This window comes from Globicephala melas, chromosome 2 (assembly GCF_963455315.2).
Source record: "Globicephala melas chromosome 2, mGloMel1.2, whole genome shotgun sequence".
NCBI classification, from domain to species: domain Eukaryota; kingdom Metazoa; phylum Chordata; class Mammalia; order Artiodactyla; family Delphinidae; genus Globicephala; species Globicephala melas.
The window spans coordinates 42678609-42697965 of NC_083315.2; the positions used below are offsets into that span (position 1 = coordinate 42678609).

Here is a 19357-nt window from a genome sequence, read left to right on the forward strand (position 1 = left end):
GAGATTACTTCCTATATAATTGATAAGTGAAAGAAAATTATTCACCCTTAAATCCATTAATAAGGTAAGGTTTTCCCTGGGGAATGGCAAATACATGACACATGCCCTATCTCTGTCTATAGCAAACAACTTTCAATCAATTGCTGTGATCACTTTTGCCATGCCCAGGACAAGACCTCAGAATCTTCTCAATCACTATCAATCCACGTCTATTGGTACATATGGAGAAACTTAAATGGCACCTTTGTCTTATTTCTGGTTCATGGAAAATAGAAATGTTCTAGGTATAATAATACCTAGTTCAAACAAGTTCAGCAGTAATTCAGACTAAAACATTTAAGCCTTCCTGGAAGTTGTAGTGGCTTTTAGAGCTCTCTAACTGCACAGGGTACCAATTATGCTGATTTTTTTTTCTCTTATCATTGGGAGGATAGAAAAATGCATGTGTGGTGATGCTCCCCCACTTCACCCTGGTTTGGGTGGATGGACAGATGAATGTGTAATATCAGGTAGCAAGTAGGGGACCCTTATTTCTGAAAATGTTGAATGAATGTGTTCAGGACCCTTATTTCTGAAAATGTTGAATGAATGTGTTCAAACTGACATTTATTGAGCACCTAATGTGTTCAGAGCTCCGTGGACCATACCCGGGTAAGTGAGCTCAGTGCTGCTCTTAGGGAGTTCTTTCAGAAGCTGACTAGGGAAGATGAAAGCCCTCCCTCTATGGAGTTGCTGCAGAGGTCTCTGTATCTCTAAACAGATGCTGAGGACTCAGTATAGCTGGTAAAAATTAGCCTTCAGAATTTTGATAGCACAAAATGAAAGAAAATTTGCAAGCTATTTTTGAAAAGTTAATGAAAATTATAGGACACTTGAAGACAGAACTGAAAATTATAGAGCGTGTGTAATGTGACATGCTGTTTCTAAAGCTGGTTCTCTATTTGTATGTCTGCTCCAGGAATAATCAACCAAGCATTATCTAGAAGAGTATTTATTTTTCAACCTCTGTGAGCCACAGCAAGAGATAAGGTTTACAGTGTATGGCCCAGTACATACACACATATCACAAATATAGCTGAAGCAAAGATTTCATGAAAAATATTCACCCTTAATATGCATTGATGTCCTCTGCTACTTTCTATTCCATTCCATCCTTTTTAAGTAGTGGATCATGACCAACCATACTGATTGTATTACCCATATGGGTCACACATCACAGTTTAGAAAATGGCTCTAGAAAGATATGGGACAGTTTCATCTTTTAATTAAAAGTGGCTTATCAAAGAAGTCTTTGCACTTGGCCTGGTTCCATTTCCTGCAGCACCCAATAAGATTAACCACCTTTACTGTTTATGAAGGGCCAACTGAGAAATCAGATTTCATGACATTGTCAACCTTTGTGCTTGGCCCCCACGTAGATAATGGGGATACAATGAGGACGTCGCAGTTCAGTGTGACGAGATCTGAGATGCAGTCAGCACAAGTGATGGGGGACATGTGGGCGAGCCACCTAGCCTGGCCTGGGGATGGGGACAGGGGTGTGGGTTTGAAAGGCTGTGCTGTCTACCTAAGACGTGAAGAAAGAACGAGGAAGAGTTACACAGCTGAGCAAAAAGGAGAGAGTGCTTTAGACAGAGAGACTTAAAGGAGTAAAAGCCTGGAAGTGAACAAAGGCTGAAGCATGTTTGGGGGCTGCAGGAAGGCTGGGGGGACTGGCAGAAGATGGGGCTAGGGAGGGCGGCTGTCAGGGAAGGGCTGCTGCCCTTTTGACAAGTTTGACCTTTATCCCTAAGGCAGAAGAAGTCATTGAAGAGCCATTGTGCATTTTTAGAAAGGCCCACTGTCTACCATGTAGAGAATGTGGGAACTGAGTAACAAGCCACTGGTATAACAGAGTAGCTGCTGGAGACCCAAGCTGAGATGCTGGCTACCAAGATGGGGAGATGTGGGTAGAGGAAGAATTGTCAAGGCTTAGTCTCTGAATGGAAGTGTACAGACTGGAGTATCTGAGAAGGAGGAATCCACAGTGACAGCTCCTTATGAAAGATTTGGATCATGTGGTGCATGGGGATATTATTTATTAAAACAGGAAGACCAGTATGAGGAGCAAGTTGGGAGTGGTATAGACCAACACTGTCCAACAGAACTTTCTGTGATGGTGGAAATACTCCAAATCTGTACCACATGGAGCACTTGAAAGGTGGCTTCCATAAACTAGTTTCACTTCATTTTTATTGGTTTTCATTTAAGTAGCTGCATGTGGCCAGTAGCTATCATACTGGACAGTGCTGGTCTCAAGGCTCAGTCTTTGATTCACCATCATTGGTGGGTCGGAGCTTGAGGAAGTGGGGGCAGCGAGGCGAGACCACTCTTTGCAGATACTTGGCTGTGAGGAGTATAGAGAGCAAGATCCAGAAGTGAAGGCAAGGTTATTTTCCCCTTGTTGCTTTAAATGCCAAAGGAAAGGAGGTGTTAGAAAGGGCAGGGGCAGAGAATGCATTGGCCCATGTCAGTGTGGCACCAAGAGCTTCCCAAGCAGCCTGTGGCAGCCTAGGAATGCCATTGGTTGTATCAGTGGTAGGTGCAGTGGAAGGAGTGTGAAGCAAAGAAATTAAGGACGGTGGTCACAGTGAGGCTAAAGTGATTGACCATGGTACCTGGGCTGGATAAGGAAGAGGTGAGCCAGGAGAGGGGAGAGAGAGAAAGGAACATAGGAACTGGATGTAGTAATTCATGTAAAAAAGAATTAGAATCTGTGGCCAAAGCTTTGGTGTCTGTGAAGTGACAAAACCCAGTGTGTGGCATGACTAGAGAGGATGGGAACATCCTTGACATTGAGGGTGAGCTGTTGAAAGGCCAAAGTGTGGACGCCCATGTCCATGGAGAAGTTCAGGTCACCCAGGACAGCAGTAGAAGTTGAATGGGAGAGAAGACTGAGCTGGATATAGGTCAGGAAATACAGAGAAAACTGAATGACCTACTCAAAGCAGAATGCCTGATGTAATCAAATCCATCCTTCTTCATCCTTTTGCAAATGGCCTGATCACCGCTTTTCTCTCTGGGTGTGGGCATAACGTCCGCTCGAAGGTCTGATCCAGAATCTTGCTCCTGGAGGTCTACTGCATGCCGTAGATGTTACACCAAATTAAATGAATGGAAACAAATATACACTGAGATCATGCGATGTCAAAAGCACTGTTCTTGATGCTTCAAAGGATATAAAAATAAGTGGGAGCCAGAGCCTGCCCTCTCCAGTAGGAGAATGAAGCAAGTATGGGTAACGTAAAGGGCTAGGAGAGTTTGGACCTTGAATTTCAAGGGAAAAAGGATTTTACTTGGCTGAGTCATTGCCAGTGTGGAACAAATGATGGTATGAGATGGAAATATTCAGAATTCTGAGTTAGGAAGATCAACCTGGGAGAAAGGTGCAAGGTGGTTCAGCAGGATGCAGGATAACTAAAGCACTGAGAAGAAGAGAAGGTGACCAGGGTAAGGCAGTGGGATGAAAAGGCAAGGACAGATGGAAGCCATATTGTGGAGGTAATGTGGAGCACCCCCACCGGGACTAGATGAAAGCAAGAGAGAAACAGCAGAAGCACAAGATACAGCTGAGGATTTGAGCCTCTGGGACTGGGCCTACAGAGAAGCCTTTAATAGGATAAGGTAACAGACACAGGGGTCTCAAGGGAATTGTGAGGGATGACTTGGGCTGACTCACCACCTGCCACAAACTCTCCTCCACAAATGCCTGCTCTTAGTTTTCCCGAGCAACCTGCTGGCAAAGAGCATTGGGAACCTCAAGGTGCACCTCTGTACACAGGTGTCATTCCTGAGCAGACTGTCCTTGGGTCTTGGGTCATTGGTGAGCTGGTCTAGGAGAAGTACGTCTTAGAAGCTCCTGATGTGGTTCATCAAACACTTGTTGAGCTCCCGTTGTGAAGTCTTGAATATAAAGAAGTTCTACAGCAAGTGGGAGAAATGAACACGTAAAATGAGTGCGTAAGGAGTAAGCGCAGCCAGCCAGAGACCCCAGATGAGAGGCCGTTGCCCCCAGCCATGGGATGGTGGGGCGCAGGATATAGGGTCTGGAATGTGTGGGAGACCCTTTCCACTCACCTCTGCATTTAGTTGTTTATTCAGCAAACATTTACTAAGCACCAGTGATTTATCTGACCTCCTGAAGGACCTGAACCACCCACGATCTACATCCTGGCCTGTTCTAAGGTGATATCGGATACTTGCCATGGACCCCACTGCAGTCAGGCATGCCCGGGCTTGAGTCCAGCTCTGCCATTACTGGTCATGAGGCCTTTGGCAGGTTATTTAAGGTCTTTGAGCCTCAGTGAGTTTAACAAGGCAGCCAGGAATGAAATGAGAATAGAGTAGCTCCTCTCAACTTCTCAGATTTAAGAAAAGGGAATGTCAGGTGCCCGTGGACAATGCTGGACGATGTTGACAGTCCAGTCTCTTTCTTGGCATTGCTGAAACAGAGAAACTCATTAACCCTTTCAGGAGAACATACTTTGACATCCCTTTCTAGCTTGCGCTCGAGGTAACAGTAATTCCATCAGGTTGAATAGAGATTCCGTGGTGAATTCAGGTCTTGGCAGGTAAGCTGGGAGAGGAATGGATATCTTTTGAAATGTAAATGCAAGAGTAATTTGCAGCTTCCATCTTGTCCCATAAAGGAATGTGAATTTATTTTTCTTCCAAAAGCCTTTGTTCACCTTTTAAGTTTAGACCAAAGAATATAAATAGGCCTGGCCTTTTCAACCCAGAGAGTGAATTAAGTAACCAAGATACAAGACACCGAGGTTTAATCTTTGTTAATAGATTTCAGGAAAACAGAGACAATTTCCTTAAGCGGCACTGCAATTTTTGCATTGAAATATAGCTGCAATTTGGGCCTGAGTGTAATAGGAAGTAAGATTTAATCCTTTTAATATTCTCTGTAATAGCCAGTAACAGCTTTGAGCTTTCCAGATACCCTCCCCAACATATGGTGGGTTCCCAGTGTCCCTGTGATGGGACCTTAGTTAATGCCTACTTCATCTGTGAGTTTCTCCCAAGGAAACATTAGGAAGAAAAGAGCTCAAAAGGGAGAGGACGGTTCCTGCGGGCTCCAGGGAGGAGAGCATTCTTTTAAAACACACGGTTTCTAAAGAAGTACTTCATTATCATCACTTGCCTCCTTCTTCCTTAGGTAACTGAGGACATAACAGCAGAAGTAGGTACTAACATACACCTCACCCAACTTACCTCCCTTCTGTCACTAATCAGATGAGTTCTAGAATGGCAAAGGCCTCTAAGTAAGAGATCCAGCAAGTGCTTCGTCTCTAATATTCTCTGCACACCTGGAATTCAGGACCTGAGAGCTAGAGCTCCCCTTTGGAAAAGCATTTTAAGTCAAAAAGGAAAAGATGAACTTGGCAGAAAAGAAAGCTAATATTTCCTCCGTTCAGAAATGTAAAAGGGTTATCACAAAGGTTATAAGGTACGACTCGTAAGGTACCCAATCCAGAGTTTATTCTAAACTATCACCCCCAAGTCCCCTGTACAAGATAAATAAGGTAGCAAAAGTTCTGGCCATATGGAAGGGCCAGACCCTTGCATAACACTCCCCTCATCTGTACCAGAGTGCTCACCTCGAGTCTGACCAGGCAGGCCATATTATTTCCTAAAAGATCAAGAAACGGAGGCACCGAAAGTAACTTACCCCAACCTTTCAGCTCCTTAAGTGAGAGGGTCTTTCATCTTGACCACAGGTGCTCTCCAAAATATCGAGTATAACATGAAACACTTTGCTAGGCACTTAGCTTTCTAATTTCTGTTGGAAGGCTTTTTCTGATACTTTCCAGGGCCTTGTCATCCAATAGTAAAGCTTGACAAGGATAAAACGGACATCGTTAGCACGTAGAAATATGCCCTACTTTAAGACAACTCCATGTTATAAAAATCCTCACTCGGATCAGGTATGTGAAAGAGTTACCTATTGGCACTTTAGAGGGATTTTTTTTTTTTAATTTAAGCAGGCATTAATGAATGGTTCCATGATACTGTACATTTCCTGCAATGTGCTTAAAATATGACCTGATTTGCCCAACTTGGATTTGCATACAACTCTTCAGGCACCCGGGCATTGTGGAGCGAGCGGCCCTGTACCATCAGTTCCTTCCCTTGGCAGAGCTTATACCAGAGGTGTCATAGTCTTGGCTTCCCATTGCCTGGTGGTGGGTGGGGCTAGGACAAGAGAGGCAGAAGGAAAAGGAGGGAGGAGCATGGGAGCCAATTACAACCTAGTAAAACTCTGACAGATAGACAAGTGAATGGATCTGCATTCTCCCACTGGGCCACAGGAACAGGCCAGATTTGTCCCATTGATCCCCAGGTCTATCCGCAATCTAAACTGGCTCCAGATCGCCATTTCTTTACCTAAGTAATGTGGAGTGTAGCTCAGTGTCTATCGGTGGTTGCCATGGCAGTTCCTCCAGTTGGCTCTTTTTCAGTTAAATGAAGAAAGGTATCTGTTGGGGGTCAGGAGAAGACACACTGGTTAGTGAGAAAGGTCTCAAACACCTGGGCAGCCTTTGGGGCAGAGAATGCTGGGAATGTGAGTTTCCACCCACCAAGACCAACCTGACCTGGGAGCTGCAAAGAGGGAGCAGGTTGTATTGGGAATTTGAGTTTGGAGTTTATTAACTCAAGCTGCCAGAGAGATTTAATTGCAGTTTCAATGAAAATTTCTTCCTGTGGGTGGGGGGCGGTTTCTCTTTGGGGTAACAATCGACAGAGTTGGACAGTGCTAAGGATAAGTGCTGAGGCACCTGGGCCCAGGAGGAAGCCCTGCCAACCGCATCAGCACTGATAGGATCATGCAGTTCTGTCCCCATGCCATCCCAGGCCAGTTATTAAAACCAAGGAAACGCTGTATGACAGACTCTAACACATATGTATGGAATGTAAAAAAAAAAAGAAAGAAAAGAAAAAATGGTTCTGATGAACCTAGGGGCAGGACAGGAATAAAGACGCAGATGTTGAGAATGGACTTGAGCACATGGGGAGGGGGAAGGGTAAGCTGGGACAAAGTGAGAGAGTGGCATGGACATATATACACTACCTAACATAAAATAGATAGCTAGTGGGGAGCAGCCACATAGCACAGGGAGATCCGCTTGGTGCTTTGTGACCACCTGGAGGGGTGGGATAGGGAGGGTGGGAGGGAGGGAGACGCAAGAGGGAGGAGATATGGGGATGTATGTACACATATAGCTGATTCACTTTGTTATACAGCAGAAACCAACACACCATTGTAAAGCAATTATACTCCAATAAAGATGTTAAAAAAAACCAAACAAACAAGGAAACAGACTCACAGACATGGACTAGAAAACAAACTTATGGTTATCGAAGGGGAAAGGGAGGGAAGGGATAAATTAGGAGTTTGGCATTAACAGATTCACACAACTACATATAAAATAGATAAACAACAAGGACCTACCATATAGCGTGGGAACTGTATTCAATATCTTGTAATAACCTATAATGGAAAAGAATCTGAAAAAGAATAGATATGTGTAATTGAATCACTGCTGTACACCTGAAACTAACATAACATTGTTAATCAACTAGACTTCAATTAAAAAAACAAACCAAGGAAGTGCTGCTTCCTTCATTAAGCCCCCCTCTTCCAGGCTGCCCTCTGAGGCTCTGCTGTGGATATAACATAGCCATTCTTATTCTGGTGATCATGGATGGACTTCAGGGGTCCATGAAACCCCTGAAATGTGGATGCGATTTTGTGGGTAGATGTATTTTTCTGAAGGAAAGGTTGATATCTCATCAAATTGTCAGTGGGATTTTCCTTAATACAAAAGTGAAACTCAGTCCAGGGCTGAAAAGAATGCTCAGGGTATCAGGGTACCTTGGCACTGGGATATGGGAATTGTCACCACCTGCTTCCAGGGATCACTTCCTGCTTCTCACCGAAGATGATTGGTACCATATTCTGGCCTTGGGGACACTGTTTCTTCCGAAGCAATTAATTTGTATTAATGGCCCATCCATTGCTTTCCCATAATACAGATGAAACATTTTTCCCCCAACAGGGCAGAATCGCCTGGGAATGTTTTATTTTAACAATGCTGATGACCAGGCCACATACCCAATATTCCGATTTAATTGGTCTCGGGTAGGACACCTCAGAGGGTTTTAATGTGCAGCCAGGCCTGATAACCTTTGAGCTCGGGGGTAGCAGCAGGCACATGAATGCAGAGAGTAACAGAGAACTGAATTAAGGATGATGAATAGTTTCCATCTCGTCTGCCTTTTTCGATGACTGATTGTAGGTGCATGAAATGATCTATTGTGAAGGTTTTAAAACCGTTTCCTGGTTCAGAATGAAAAGTATTCTGTTCCAGTGGTAATATTTAGGGGAAGGAAAGTTGTCAGTATGTGTGCAGATATTTTCCAGCTATTAAACCATACACACGTGTATACTTACATATCTTTGTATATATACATATGTGAGAACACATCCTTCATATGTATGTGTGTGTGTGCGTATTATATATACACACACATAAGGTGTAGTGTACTCATTTTCAACCTCTGGTCCCCTCTGGTTCCAACTCCCTCCTCTCAAGAGCCCACACAGCCTCAGAAGCTCCATGCAAAAGAGCAATACGCAGAGTATGATGCCTCTTAGCAGTTTCCTCTACAAGGGTGCACTGCTTTGAGTGACACCAAGAATGTCTCCCTTCAGGGAAGACTCTTCCTTCTCAGACTCTCAGTGGGTGATGATCCCAGATGTCATTTGTGTTTACTCTGTGCCACGCATAAATGCTTTCCATGTATTCAATGAGCCAACCTTCACAGTGATCTGAGAAGGACTGATGTTACTAACCCCATCTTGCAGATGGGGAAACTAAGGCACAGAGGGCTTAAATAACTTGCACAGGCTTGTGCAGGAAGAGGCAGAGCTGAGATTAGAACCCAAGCAGTTCGACCTCCTGACAGGGTCTTTACCCCACTGTGCTATAGAACCACTGAATGTGGTCCACGAACCCTGCGGTCCTGTCGGAAGAGATACGTACGGGGACAGGGGAGCCCTTCTCTCCATCGAACCAGCCGTTCGAGCCCAAACATTAACTGTCCGTTTCCCTCTGACAGGCTTCATCCCCCCACCACTCATCTTCGGGGCCGGCATCGACTCCACCTGCCTGTTCTGGAGCACATTCTGTGGGGAGCAAGGCGCCTGCGTCCTCTACGACAACGTGGCCTACAGATACCTGTACGTCAGCATCGCCATTGCGCTCAAGTCCTTTGCCTTCCTCCTCTACACCACCACGTGGCAGTGCCTGAGGAAAAACTATAAACGATACATCAAAAACCACGAGGGCGGGCTGAGCACCAGTGAGTTCTTTGCCTCTACTCTGACCCTAGACAATCTGGGGAGGGACCCTGTGCCCGCCAACCAGACACATAGGACAAAATTTATCTATAACCTTGAAGATCATGAGTGGTGTGAGAACATGGAGTCTGTTTTATAGTGACTGAAGGAGGGTTGAACTCTGTATTAGTCATCCAAGGGTCATTTTTCCTAAAAAAAGAAAAAAAAGAAAAAAGTTTTAAAAAAAAAAACTCAATACACACAGAGACACACACACACACATGTACACACAGCACCTTTGTCCTTTTTCTCAAAATCAGAGCCAGACAGGATTCAAAGTAAGGAGAGCGTGGGATCACGTGGTTGACATGCAACCTCCTGGGGCTCAGAGTCTACTCTTTGAAGGCACCTCATGGTTTTTTCAGGATGCCGACAGCTGCAAGCAACAGGCACTGCCAAATTCAGGGAACAGTGGTGGCCGGCTTGGAGGACGGACCTTTCTGGATATATATACACATACAAAACAAAAATATATATATATATTAAAAAAAAGAAGTCTACTAAAAAACCCAAGTTGACAACATTTGCCAGGATAAGCACTAGTGACACACCCCATGCCACCCTCCCCGCCCACACGGGGGTGGAGGGGCACCCAAGTCGGAGGAGTGGAGGCCCACTTCTCTAACTTTTGCAATATGGGTCGCTGTGTGGACGACTCACCCAGTCTACACATGTGGTTCAAGGCCCCAGAGTTCTCTCAGCGATGCTAAAGGGTGATCTGTGCTGGAGACTGTAATTGACACCTCTCACCAGCTCCATTTCCATTTCTCAAGACTGAGGGCCCCAGGGGGAGCCAGACATGGGGGGGCCAGCACCTCCCCTTCCCCGCAGCACCTCCCATTGGGGTGCGTCCCCCAGCCCCGCAGAGTGACCTCAGGAAGCAGTGGGCCTCGCCTGGCTATGACTGACTTCGCTCAGAGCCGGTGAAACCCAACCTAGTCCAAGTCATTTGCTTACATTTGCCAAACATTTTGCCATTTTTAAGGAAAAAAATGCAATGCATATGAATTTCAAACTGTTGTATGTGTAATCCTCTGATACTATTTTTAACTACTTCTCAAATCTGTGTTAACCCTTCAGTCACTAACACAGTTCTCTAGGCCGAATTTATTACGCTCGTTGCTTTTACTTTTCTCCTTTTTTAATGCACCAAAAATATAATGTTATTCAAGGGATGCAATTAATCTATTGTAATTTTTTTATCATTTTATCCTCATTTGGATAGTCTGTGAAAACAAGAATATGCAGTGTGTTAAAAGAAAAAAAAAAAAAAGCTTAAAAAAGAGAGTGTATATGCACCCTGCCTTTAAAAGGATCACATTTGAGGCAACAGGGGATAACGTGATGAATTGCAAATTTGCCTTCTCCATTTATTCCCCATGATTCAGTGATCACTGTCACGGGAAGCCCTTTCATATGCCTGCTTCACATGCCAAGAGGTGTTCTTTTCAACCTGCAGCGGAGACACGCTCAGCTGTGGGTTGTGTGTATGGGTGCAGGGCTTCTGGGGAGAGGAGACGGAAAAAAGAACAGTTCCCTAGCACAAGCTTTGAGCAGCATGTAGTGTCTGGGATAACAGACCCACAAGCTCCTGGAAGCTACTGCACGTTCACTGCCTGAAAATGTCTAATATCTTCAGGGTCAGTCTTGAACTAAGAGGCCTTTGTCTGTATGTGTTTTTAAAGTGGCTGAATCTCAAACAGCTAGAAGCGAACCTACCGTTGTTTGGGGTAAGAATCACAGGAAAACCTCTTGCATCCAGCTGACTCGGCCTGGTGAGGCCGTTTGCAGAAGGGGCAGAGCTTATGAGAGAGAGAGCACGCGCACATGCACACACAGGGTCCAGTTAACCCACCTTTCATGCTATTGCAGTGACCTTGATCTAGGCCACTCCTGGGCCTGGAAAGACCCCAAGGATGGGTTGGTTGGTTGGCTTTTTCACCTCAGACAGACACGTATTTTCAGGTCATCTAGAAGGCCACAAGAGAATCAGGAAAGAAAAGAGTGGGGCGGGGGGAGAGGGGCATTGTGATGAATTTTTAACAAACACTGTAAATGGGGCAGTTTGAGTTACAGCCCCAAACTAGAGAAAAGCCCCACGGAGCAAGGATGCCCGAAAGAAGCTTGTGTCGCGGTGCGGAGCCACCGTGATCAGCTGCATCCCGGGACAGGATGCTTCTGGAAGAGCTTCCTCCTGTGTTTTGCTTGAGTCTGTCCTTGTTCCTGAAAATGGGGACGCTCATCAATATGTTAACTAGTTAAAGGTGGGATTGTTCTCCAACAATTCATAAACTGTGTACACTCTGTGGCTCCCGAGGCTGTGATTCCATCCTGTATAGGTGTTGGGTTGGTTTTGTCTTGAAAATGTATTGCTAATAGATCACTGCCCTCTTGTATATGATCGTGTAGCTCCCCCAAATCAGTCCACACCCACGGAGGCTGCAGAACCTCGTGTTTCATGGGGCTATTTGTGTTTTTGTTTTTGTTTTTTAAAAAAGATTTTTGAAAACTCTTTGCATTTGGGCTATTTTTCCTAAGATTTTAGGCTGAATAAGAGGTTAGGATGACAAAGGAAAACAACTCCAGGGCTCAGTTTTATCAACAACTGGATCGAAATTTAAAGTCCCCTCTTGTAAGAGGGCTCTAACATGTGGTGTTGTCACCGTTAAAAATTTGAATTTCTCTCCCATACTCCAGAACGGAAAACCTAGTCTAGCTTTAATTTTCCTTTTGTGCTACAAGGAACCATTGTACATACCCTTCCCAATCCGGCCCCTTGATTATTTGCTTGGTTTTGAGCAGGATTTTGTTTGTTTGTTTGTTTGTTTTTGCGGTACGCGGGCCTCTCACTGTTGTGGCCTCTCCCGTTGCGGAGCACAGGCTCCGGACGCACAGGCTCAGCGGCCATGGCTCACGGGCCCAGCCGCTCCGCGGCATGTGGGATCTTCCCGGACCGGGGCACGAACCCGTGTCCCCTGCATCGGCAGGCGGACTCTCAACCACTGCGCCACCGGGGAAGCCCTTGAGCAGGATTTTGAATGGAAAGATTTCCTGGGGAGATCTTCATTGGACTTATGGAAAACAAAAATGTAAGGGACGGAATAAACCTAGAAAGTGAATGCTAACGTTCTCTCTCTTCTGCTACAAAGCCCTCCACCACCTTAGTGGAAGGTGCCCAGGGATGGATGGAAAGGCTCTCTTTGCTGCAACTTGCGACAGGTTTTTGTAACTCCTACATATAGACCAAAAAGGTTTCTACCAGTAATATTCCTGCATATGAAGTGAACACATTTTCTAGAGTCTCTGTCTCTGGGGGACGGAGTTTGCTGTCTTCCTCCTGCTGAGGCTGTGCGCTGTCAGGGAAGCCCAGCAGCTTTGCTGCCTTCTTCACGCCTCCACAGAGGAAGGCTGTGAAGCTCCCAGGCACCCCAGGGACACTGCCACTCCAGGAGGCCGCAGCATGTGGGCTTTCCTCACAGCTAACGAAGGAGCCAGAGATGCTTCTGCTCACGAGTCCCCTAAGGAGTTTGCTAGCAGCCCTTAACAGGCAAAGTAATAAGGGGAAACCAAGAGCTTCTAAGGAATCCTTTGACAGACTTCCTAATGTCTTCCGAGCAGGAAGGAACGTGCTTCTCCATAAAAATCGCTTCTTTCTCCCCACCCTCCAGTGGAATAGCTTCCCCTAGTGATGATTTGTAGAGTTTGGTTAAGTGGTGTCTCTACATTCAAATCCCTGATTCCACTTCCCCATCTCCAATAATAACCTAGAGCATCCCCTCGCTCGGGCGTGGCAACATTTCCCATGCCTTGCACGCAGGCCCAAGGCGACCCACAGAAATGTTCTGTTCAAGGCGGCCAGCTGGTCCCTGGGATGATAGCCACACCACTCCTGAGGAGGTTTCTCAGGAAAAAGATTCTGCCGTGGTTGCTAATAGATTATCTTCCACACTTCCAAAGCAGGCCATTCCTGAGGAGCATGTAAAATGGAAACATATATATACTCACAGGGAAACCCTCTGAGGAGAAGCAGCTGTTGGTTCCGCATGAGCCTACAAGGCTGTTTTTCTTGCTGCCCGCTGTTCAGGTCATGGGAAGTGTGGTTTCTTCTCCACCCAGTCAAGCCCACCAGGCCTGTGTTCTAAGCCCTGTTTGGGAGTCCTGAATGTACTCCTGAGCAACGTGAAGCAATAAAGTTCAACCTGTAGAAATCAATGCAGCTGATTATACAATCAAGAGCAGAGGGACAGGACAGGGTAAGCTTCTGTCCTGTTTGGTGGTGTTCACCCTACTGTTTTGTTGTTTGTATGTTTTGGTGGTGTTCACCCTACTGTTTTGTTGTTTGTATGTTTGGTTTGGTTTGGATGAGGGGAGAAAAACAGACAAGCAGTTTTTCAGTCTAACAGAATATTTGCTGTCTTGTGCTGTTCTTACCTGTTTCGATGGAGAACCAGTATCTGTCCAGGAGAAGGTGCCGGACACGTAGTAGGGGCTTAATTACTCCACTGAGCTCATGTCAGTGCCTCTCAACAGCCTCCTTTGAGCCATGGTCTGTGTTTCCCTTTCGGTTAGAATCCAGATCAAATCCCTCAGAGGTGCGACATTTTCCAAGAGAGGGTGCTAGTGAAATTAAATTGAGCCTGGAAATTAGTTTGAGGCATAAACAGAGTCCTTTTCCTCCTCTCTGCCCTTCCCTCCTTGTTTCCTCCTTATTCACCTCTCCCAACTCAGTTCAAATTCTTGAGTTCTGAACAGCTGTGAGGACTTAATCTCTGAGAGTGACCAGCCCTACCGCTAGCCTTTGGACCTAGCCCCCCTGGGGTATTACTCAGGAATAAATTGGTAAAACAGAGGAATCTCTTAACTGGCAGAACATGCAAGAAAGACATTGTTCAGATGCCTCTTGCGGGGCCTGTTGCTAGGATCACACGGGAATTTACACTGTCTGCACACAGCCACCCACTTGTGTCTCCCCTCCCTCATGCTTGTAGGTGACCTCAGAGTGCTTGGTTATCATGGCAGGGAGGACATGAGTTAAAAAGCCTGAAATGGGGAATTCAGAAAAGCCAGGATTCCCCAGCACATTAGAAATCTGTGACTGCCATGGAGATAAGGACAGAGCTCATGCTTCTCAGGGACCCTCCACATGGTAGCACAGTTTTCCTTGGCAGGATTAGTGCCATTTAGGGGAGCATTATATGAGCTTGATAATTTCCAGTGATGTGTTTATTCACTCACTACTTCATTAAAATGTTGACTGTGTGCCAGGCTCTGAACCAGGTACAAAGGTAGAGAAGACATGGTCCCACCCTCCAAGAACTCAAAGTTTAATGATTGAAACAGACCTGAACACAAATAAAAGCAATAGAATAGTCATTTTAAGAGCCAGGGTCTGTCTGTCTGTCTGTCTGTGTCTGGGAGCAATGAGGGCTGTTTCAGGGAGCTGGGAAGTTCTGCATCATGGCATCAAGAATCAGGAAGGCTTCAGAGAGCCGGTGGTCTAGAAAACAAGAACCAAAGAGCAGTGGATGTCTGCCAGGGAGCCAGGGGAAGAGACCCTCCATCGACAGGACCAGCAGAGCAAGTTCACAAACCTTCCATAAGGGCCAGGTTGTAACCATTTTAGGCTTTGAGGATCATTGAGTCTTTGTGGCCACTACTCTTTTGTCATAGCAGGGAAGCAGCCCGAGACAATGTGTAAACAAATGAGCGGGCTGTGCTCCAATAAAGCTTTATTTACAAAGACAGGCAGTCTCTGGGTTTGGCTGAGGGAGGGCTGTAGCATGCTGATCTCTGTTCTGGAAAACAACGAGGTCTGAAGCAGCATGGCATACAGTCTGATGGACTGTAGCAGCAGAGGCCACTGTAGCCTGGGCTGAGTCATGGATTGGAAGGGTCCTTCAGCCTTAAAAATCTAATTCAGGTATCCCATTTTCCAAGAAAGAGGTAAGTATCCCATTGTCGTCAGGGTTTGCAATGAAGGCAACATTATCTTTCTCCTGTGTAACGAGGGGAATTGGAACTATACAATCTACAGTCTCTTCCAGCCCTGACACTCACTTCCTAGCTCTACCAGAGTAATCATCTGTTTTTCTTAAGTGATGGAATTGGACATGGGAGGGGAAAATGCAGGAACAAGACAAAGGAGATTGAATCCAGATACTGAATAGTGTCTCGAGTTTCTTCCCTCCAAGACGAAACCTTGGCACTAGAAAGCTAGTAGATATGCCCAGTGGAATAATTGGTAAGCATGAATAATAACTAATAATAATAGTAGCTGACATTTACCAAGCACTTAGTATGAACCAGCTTATCACATGTATTAGCTCGTTTAATCTCAACCATAGTCCTGTGAGGCAGAAGCAGTTATTAAACTTCAGTTTACACGAAAGGAAAATGAGTCTGGGAAAGCTTCCAGAATTGGCTCAAGGTCACAAAGCCGAGTTTCAAACCCAGGTCAACAAGTCCAAAGCTCGTGTTCTTTGCCTTTATGGGTACTCCCTCCATCCTGGGCAGGAAATGAGAGACCCTTCCCACCTGTAGGGATGTCCTATTCAGAAGACTCCAACTCAAATGGACTGCAGATGCCCCCCACGCTCTCGCATGCCCCCTATCATAACAACGGGGACATGGCAACAGCTGTATTCTGGGGACATCTGCTCTTCCTGTGTTGTTCCCAGTCTTAACCACAGAGCCCAGTGATAACTTATTTGGGATGTTCTACCAGAAGCAGGCAGGTAAGAGGAAACAGGAGATGATGCCTCCACTCTAATGCATTTTGAAATGCAATTTCAAAGTGCTGAAATGCCAGGGAGACAGTCCTCAGCACTGGTCATCAGCTCCAGTGGGAGAGACCCCGGACACCCCTCCCACCTGGCACCCCTGCAGTCCTCAGCATCAACCTCAGGAGCTCGGCTCCAGGCCAGGGCCTCAGACACACCGATGCTAGTCACTGGTTGGAGATATGTCTTGCTCTATTATCAAATACTAGACTTTTAGGAACAGAGTTTCTAGATGTTTTGATTTTTGTATTAACGACTCAGGCCAACAATCAGTAATTGATGATTAGCACCGATTCTGAATATTTTTCTGTGAGGTAAAGTGATTATGTTCTCTTACCAGGAGCAGATGGAACAACCATAGTAAATTTTCTGGAGGTTTAACATCCTGTAGGCTGAGATTTTTACCATCCCATTACATCCCAGAAAATAATGTTCCTCTTAAATTCATGCTAACTTAATAGAAGGTAACTCTCGTGGAGATGGGTTTGTCAAGACTGTTGGATTTTATAATCGAAGACCATAAAATGAAGTGGAAGTATGCAACATAGGAAGTTTCATTATAAGAGGAACCCAGCTAACACATCAGTTGTGCTCTAGCCCAGCCCCTTAAAGGAGGAAAGGGGCTGGAAGCTCATGCTTATTATGAGGCTGCTACCCACGTGCCAGGGGCCATAAGGCCTGATCCCAGGTAATATTCTCAGCAGCTTTCTCACACCTCTCCTGTGAGGTAAGTATCACTGTTTCCACTTTACAGATCAGAAAACTAAGGCTCAGTAAACCAAAGCTTCCCAAGGTCACACAGCTAGTTAGAAAGTCACCAGGAGCCAATGTCGGGTCTGTCTGACTCCTGAACCAGTGCTCTCTCCATGACACCACAAACGCCACCAAAGTGAGAACGCAGATCTGGCTGGCTCCTCAGGAAGCTTTGATGAAGCCAGGAAGGCATCTACTGTCAGAAACCCCTACAAAAGTCTATAATTCCATAGAGAAATGAGGCAAGAGCTGGCAGTGAAAACCTCTGCCAAACTTTGCCTACCGGCACAGAGATCTAAAATGAGAAGAACTTTTTTTCCTTCAGTAAACACTGGAGACCTTTAGAAACACTCCTCCTTCCTTTTTCCACCTTAGCCACGTCAGCAGAAGTTGACCATCTCCCCATCATTCTCTGCCTGATTCATTCTGCACACAAGAACCAACCCCATCTCTCTCACTTCTGTCCCACCTTCCCCAACTCCCTGCCCCCATGGCTTCTAACAGAGCCCCCAAGACTAAAAGAACTTGAACCTTGTGAAAGTTGAGAAGGATTCTCCAAACTGTCCAGAACATGTGAGCTGCATCTCCTATAAGCCAGGTCTCAGCTGCAAAATCCTGAGGAAAGGAGTGACATTTCCACATTGTCACCTTTTGTACTACCGGGTCAGAGTCTAGAGAGGACAAGGAAATGAGTGGGGATTTCCATGGTACCGCTCTGGCTATCATCGAACAGGAAAGCTGCATGTCATGGTCATGGAGACCTACACAACTTGTAAATCATCACAGGGACGAAGCTGGGTTTTTCGTGCCTTTTAAATGAAGCCGCAGCATCTATTTCAGAAGTGTTGTGGAGGCTTAAAAACCTTGCTCCAACGAGGAGATTCTTTCACTCAGCATGTGGTGACCCTCTGTGGCTGAATGAAAAGCAAACTGGTCCCAAATGCTGGAGGAGAAAGCATGACGTTAGAATGCCAGGAAGTTCCCTCTGGTACACAGCCACCTGTTCAACAGAGATTGCAGTGACAGTGTCTGTCACTGGTGACTTACGAGGATGAAGATAAGTTGATGACGGGGATGCAGCTTATTCCTTCCCATAGGGTAAACATCCACGTAGGTGTTGGTACAGACATGTATAGATATGCGCTTCTCAGAAAAATTTGGCCGACATAAAGGTCTTCGGGCTTGGAGTCTGGTTCCTTGGGGTGACGTGGAGCAAAACGTAGTGTTTTATTGACATGACTTCCTGCTCTTATCCATTCCACTGGAAGGCCAGGATGCTGTTATATAAGCCTAAAAAATAAGTAGGAAAACCAGAAAAGACCGATCTCTTTTTCCTCTTGGCTCTCTTCCCCCCTCCCCCTTTAGGCACAGAGTACCAAGACATTGAGACTGAGAAAACCTGTCCCGAGTCACAGTCACCTTCAGAAGACTCCTTTGTGAGAAGCTGAGGGCCTGGCCCTCGTCCTGCACAGAACAGCCCGCCACCGCCCACAGACCTCGCGGGCCTGACTTAGCGTGCTCTGCCCCGCCCGAGAACCCAAGGGTCCCTGTGAGGACTCTCCGGCCAGTATGTGGTCCTTTGAGGCCCCAAGCACAGGCCTGTGACGAGGACTAAGCAGGTGTCTGTGGCCAGGAGTCCTCCAAACCCTTGGAGTAGGCATTTTCCTGGATCACTAAAGAGTAATATTGACCAGATGTGCAAATTTCCTTCTGCCCATTCCCTCCTTTGGCTCCTGTGGGGATGGTCTGCTGACATGCTTTAGAAAACTCCCTCTTGGGAATGCTTCTCTGACCGAGGGCTCCAACAGTTCTTCCAAAAGCAGCTGAGTCTGGATTTTAATAGGAGGGGGTAAAAATTACCCTGTTTCATAGAACAGAGGGGGAAAAAAAGCACATACTCAATAGATTTTGAGTGTGGTATTCTGTATTTTTGCAGCTTCTATTTTCCAGATGAGCAGTCTAGAAATATGTGATGTAAAGTACATACTGTACGTTTGCTGAGAATTATATTAAAAGCACTATTTTAATTCTTGCTCAGTCTCACGCTGTGATCTCTATTATCTTTCTCTCTTGTGTCTTGAGTAGGACAATCCTCAAAGACTCTTGAGGAGAGTGTTTCTGGCTGTGTGTGTTCTATATTTACGGGCTTTGAATAGTTCAAAAGAGCACAGTCTTTGGAGCCGAAACAGACCTGGGTTCAAATCCTCATCCCAGCACTCGCTTACTGGTGTGGTATTGGGGAAGTGATCTGACTCCTCTGAGCCCCACTTTCATCATCTGTAAAATGGGAATGCTGTCGCCTGCTTTACACAATTGTGGTAAGGCTTCAATGAAATCCAGTGTGAAGGAAGCACCGTGTCTCACAGAGAATGGGCAT

General features: G+C 45.8%; 1 protein-coding gene across 2 annotated transcripts in view; it reads left to right on the forward strand.

Moving 5' to 3' along the window:
• Positions 1-19012, forward strand: part of SLCO3A1 (solute carrier organic anion transporter family member 3A1) — a 318207-nt gene extending 299195 nt beyond the window's left edge. Inside the window, exons 10-11 of one of the 2 annotated variants that reach the window (XR_009562876.1) lie at positions 9169-13701; positions 18346-19012. Coding sequence is in view for 1 of the 2 variants with exons in the window: in XM_030873196.2 (XP_030729056.1) it covers positions 9169-9411; positions 18346-18428 (326 nt within the window). In the remaining variant the exon portion in view is untranslated. The remainder of the gene's footprint in view (positions 1-9168; positions 13702-18345) is intronic. The other variant, XM_030873196.2, reaches the window with a different exon arrangement.
• The last annotated feature ends 345 nt before the right edge of the window (positions 19013-19357 follow it).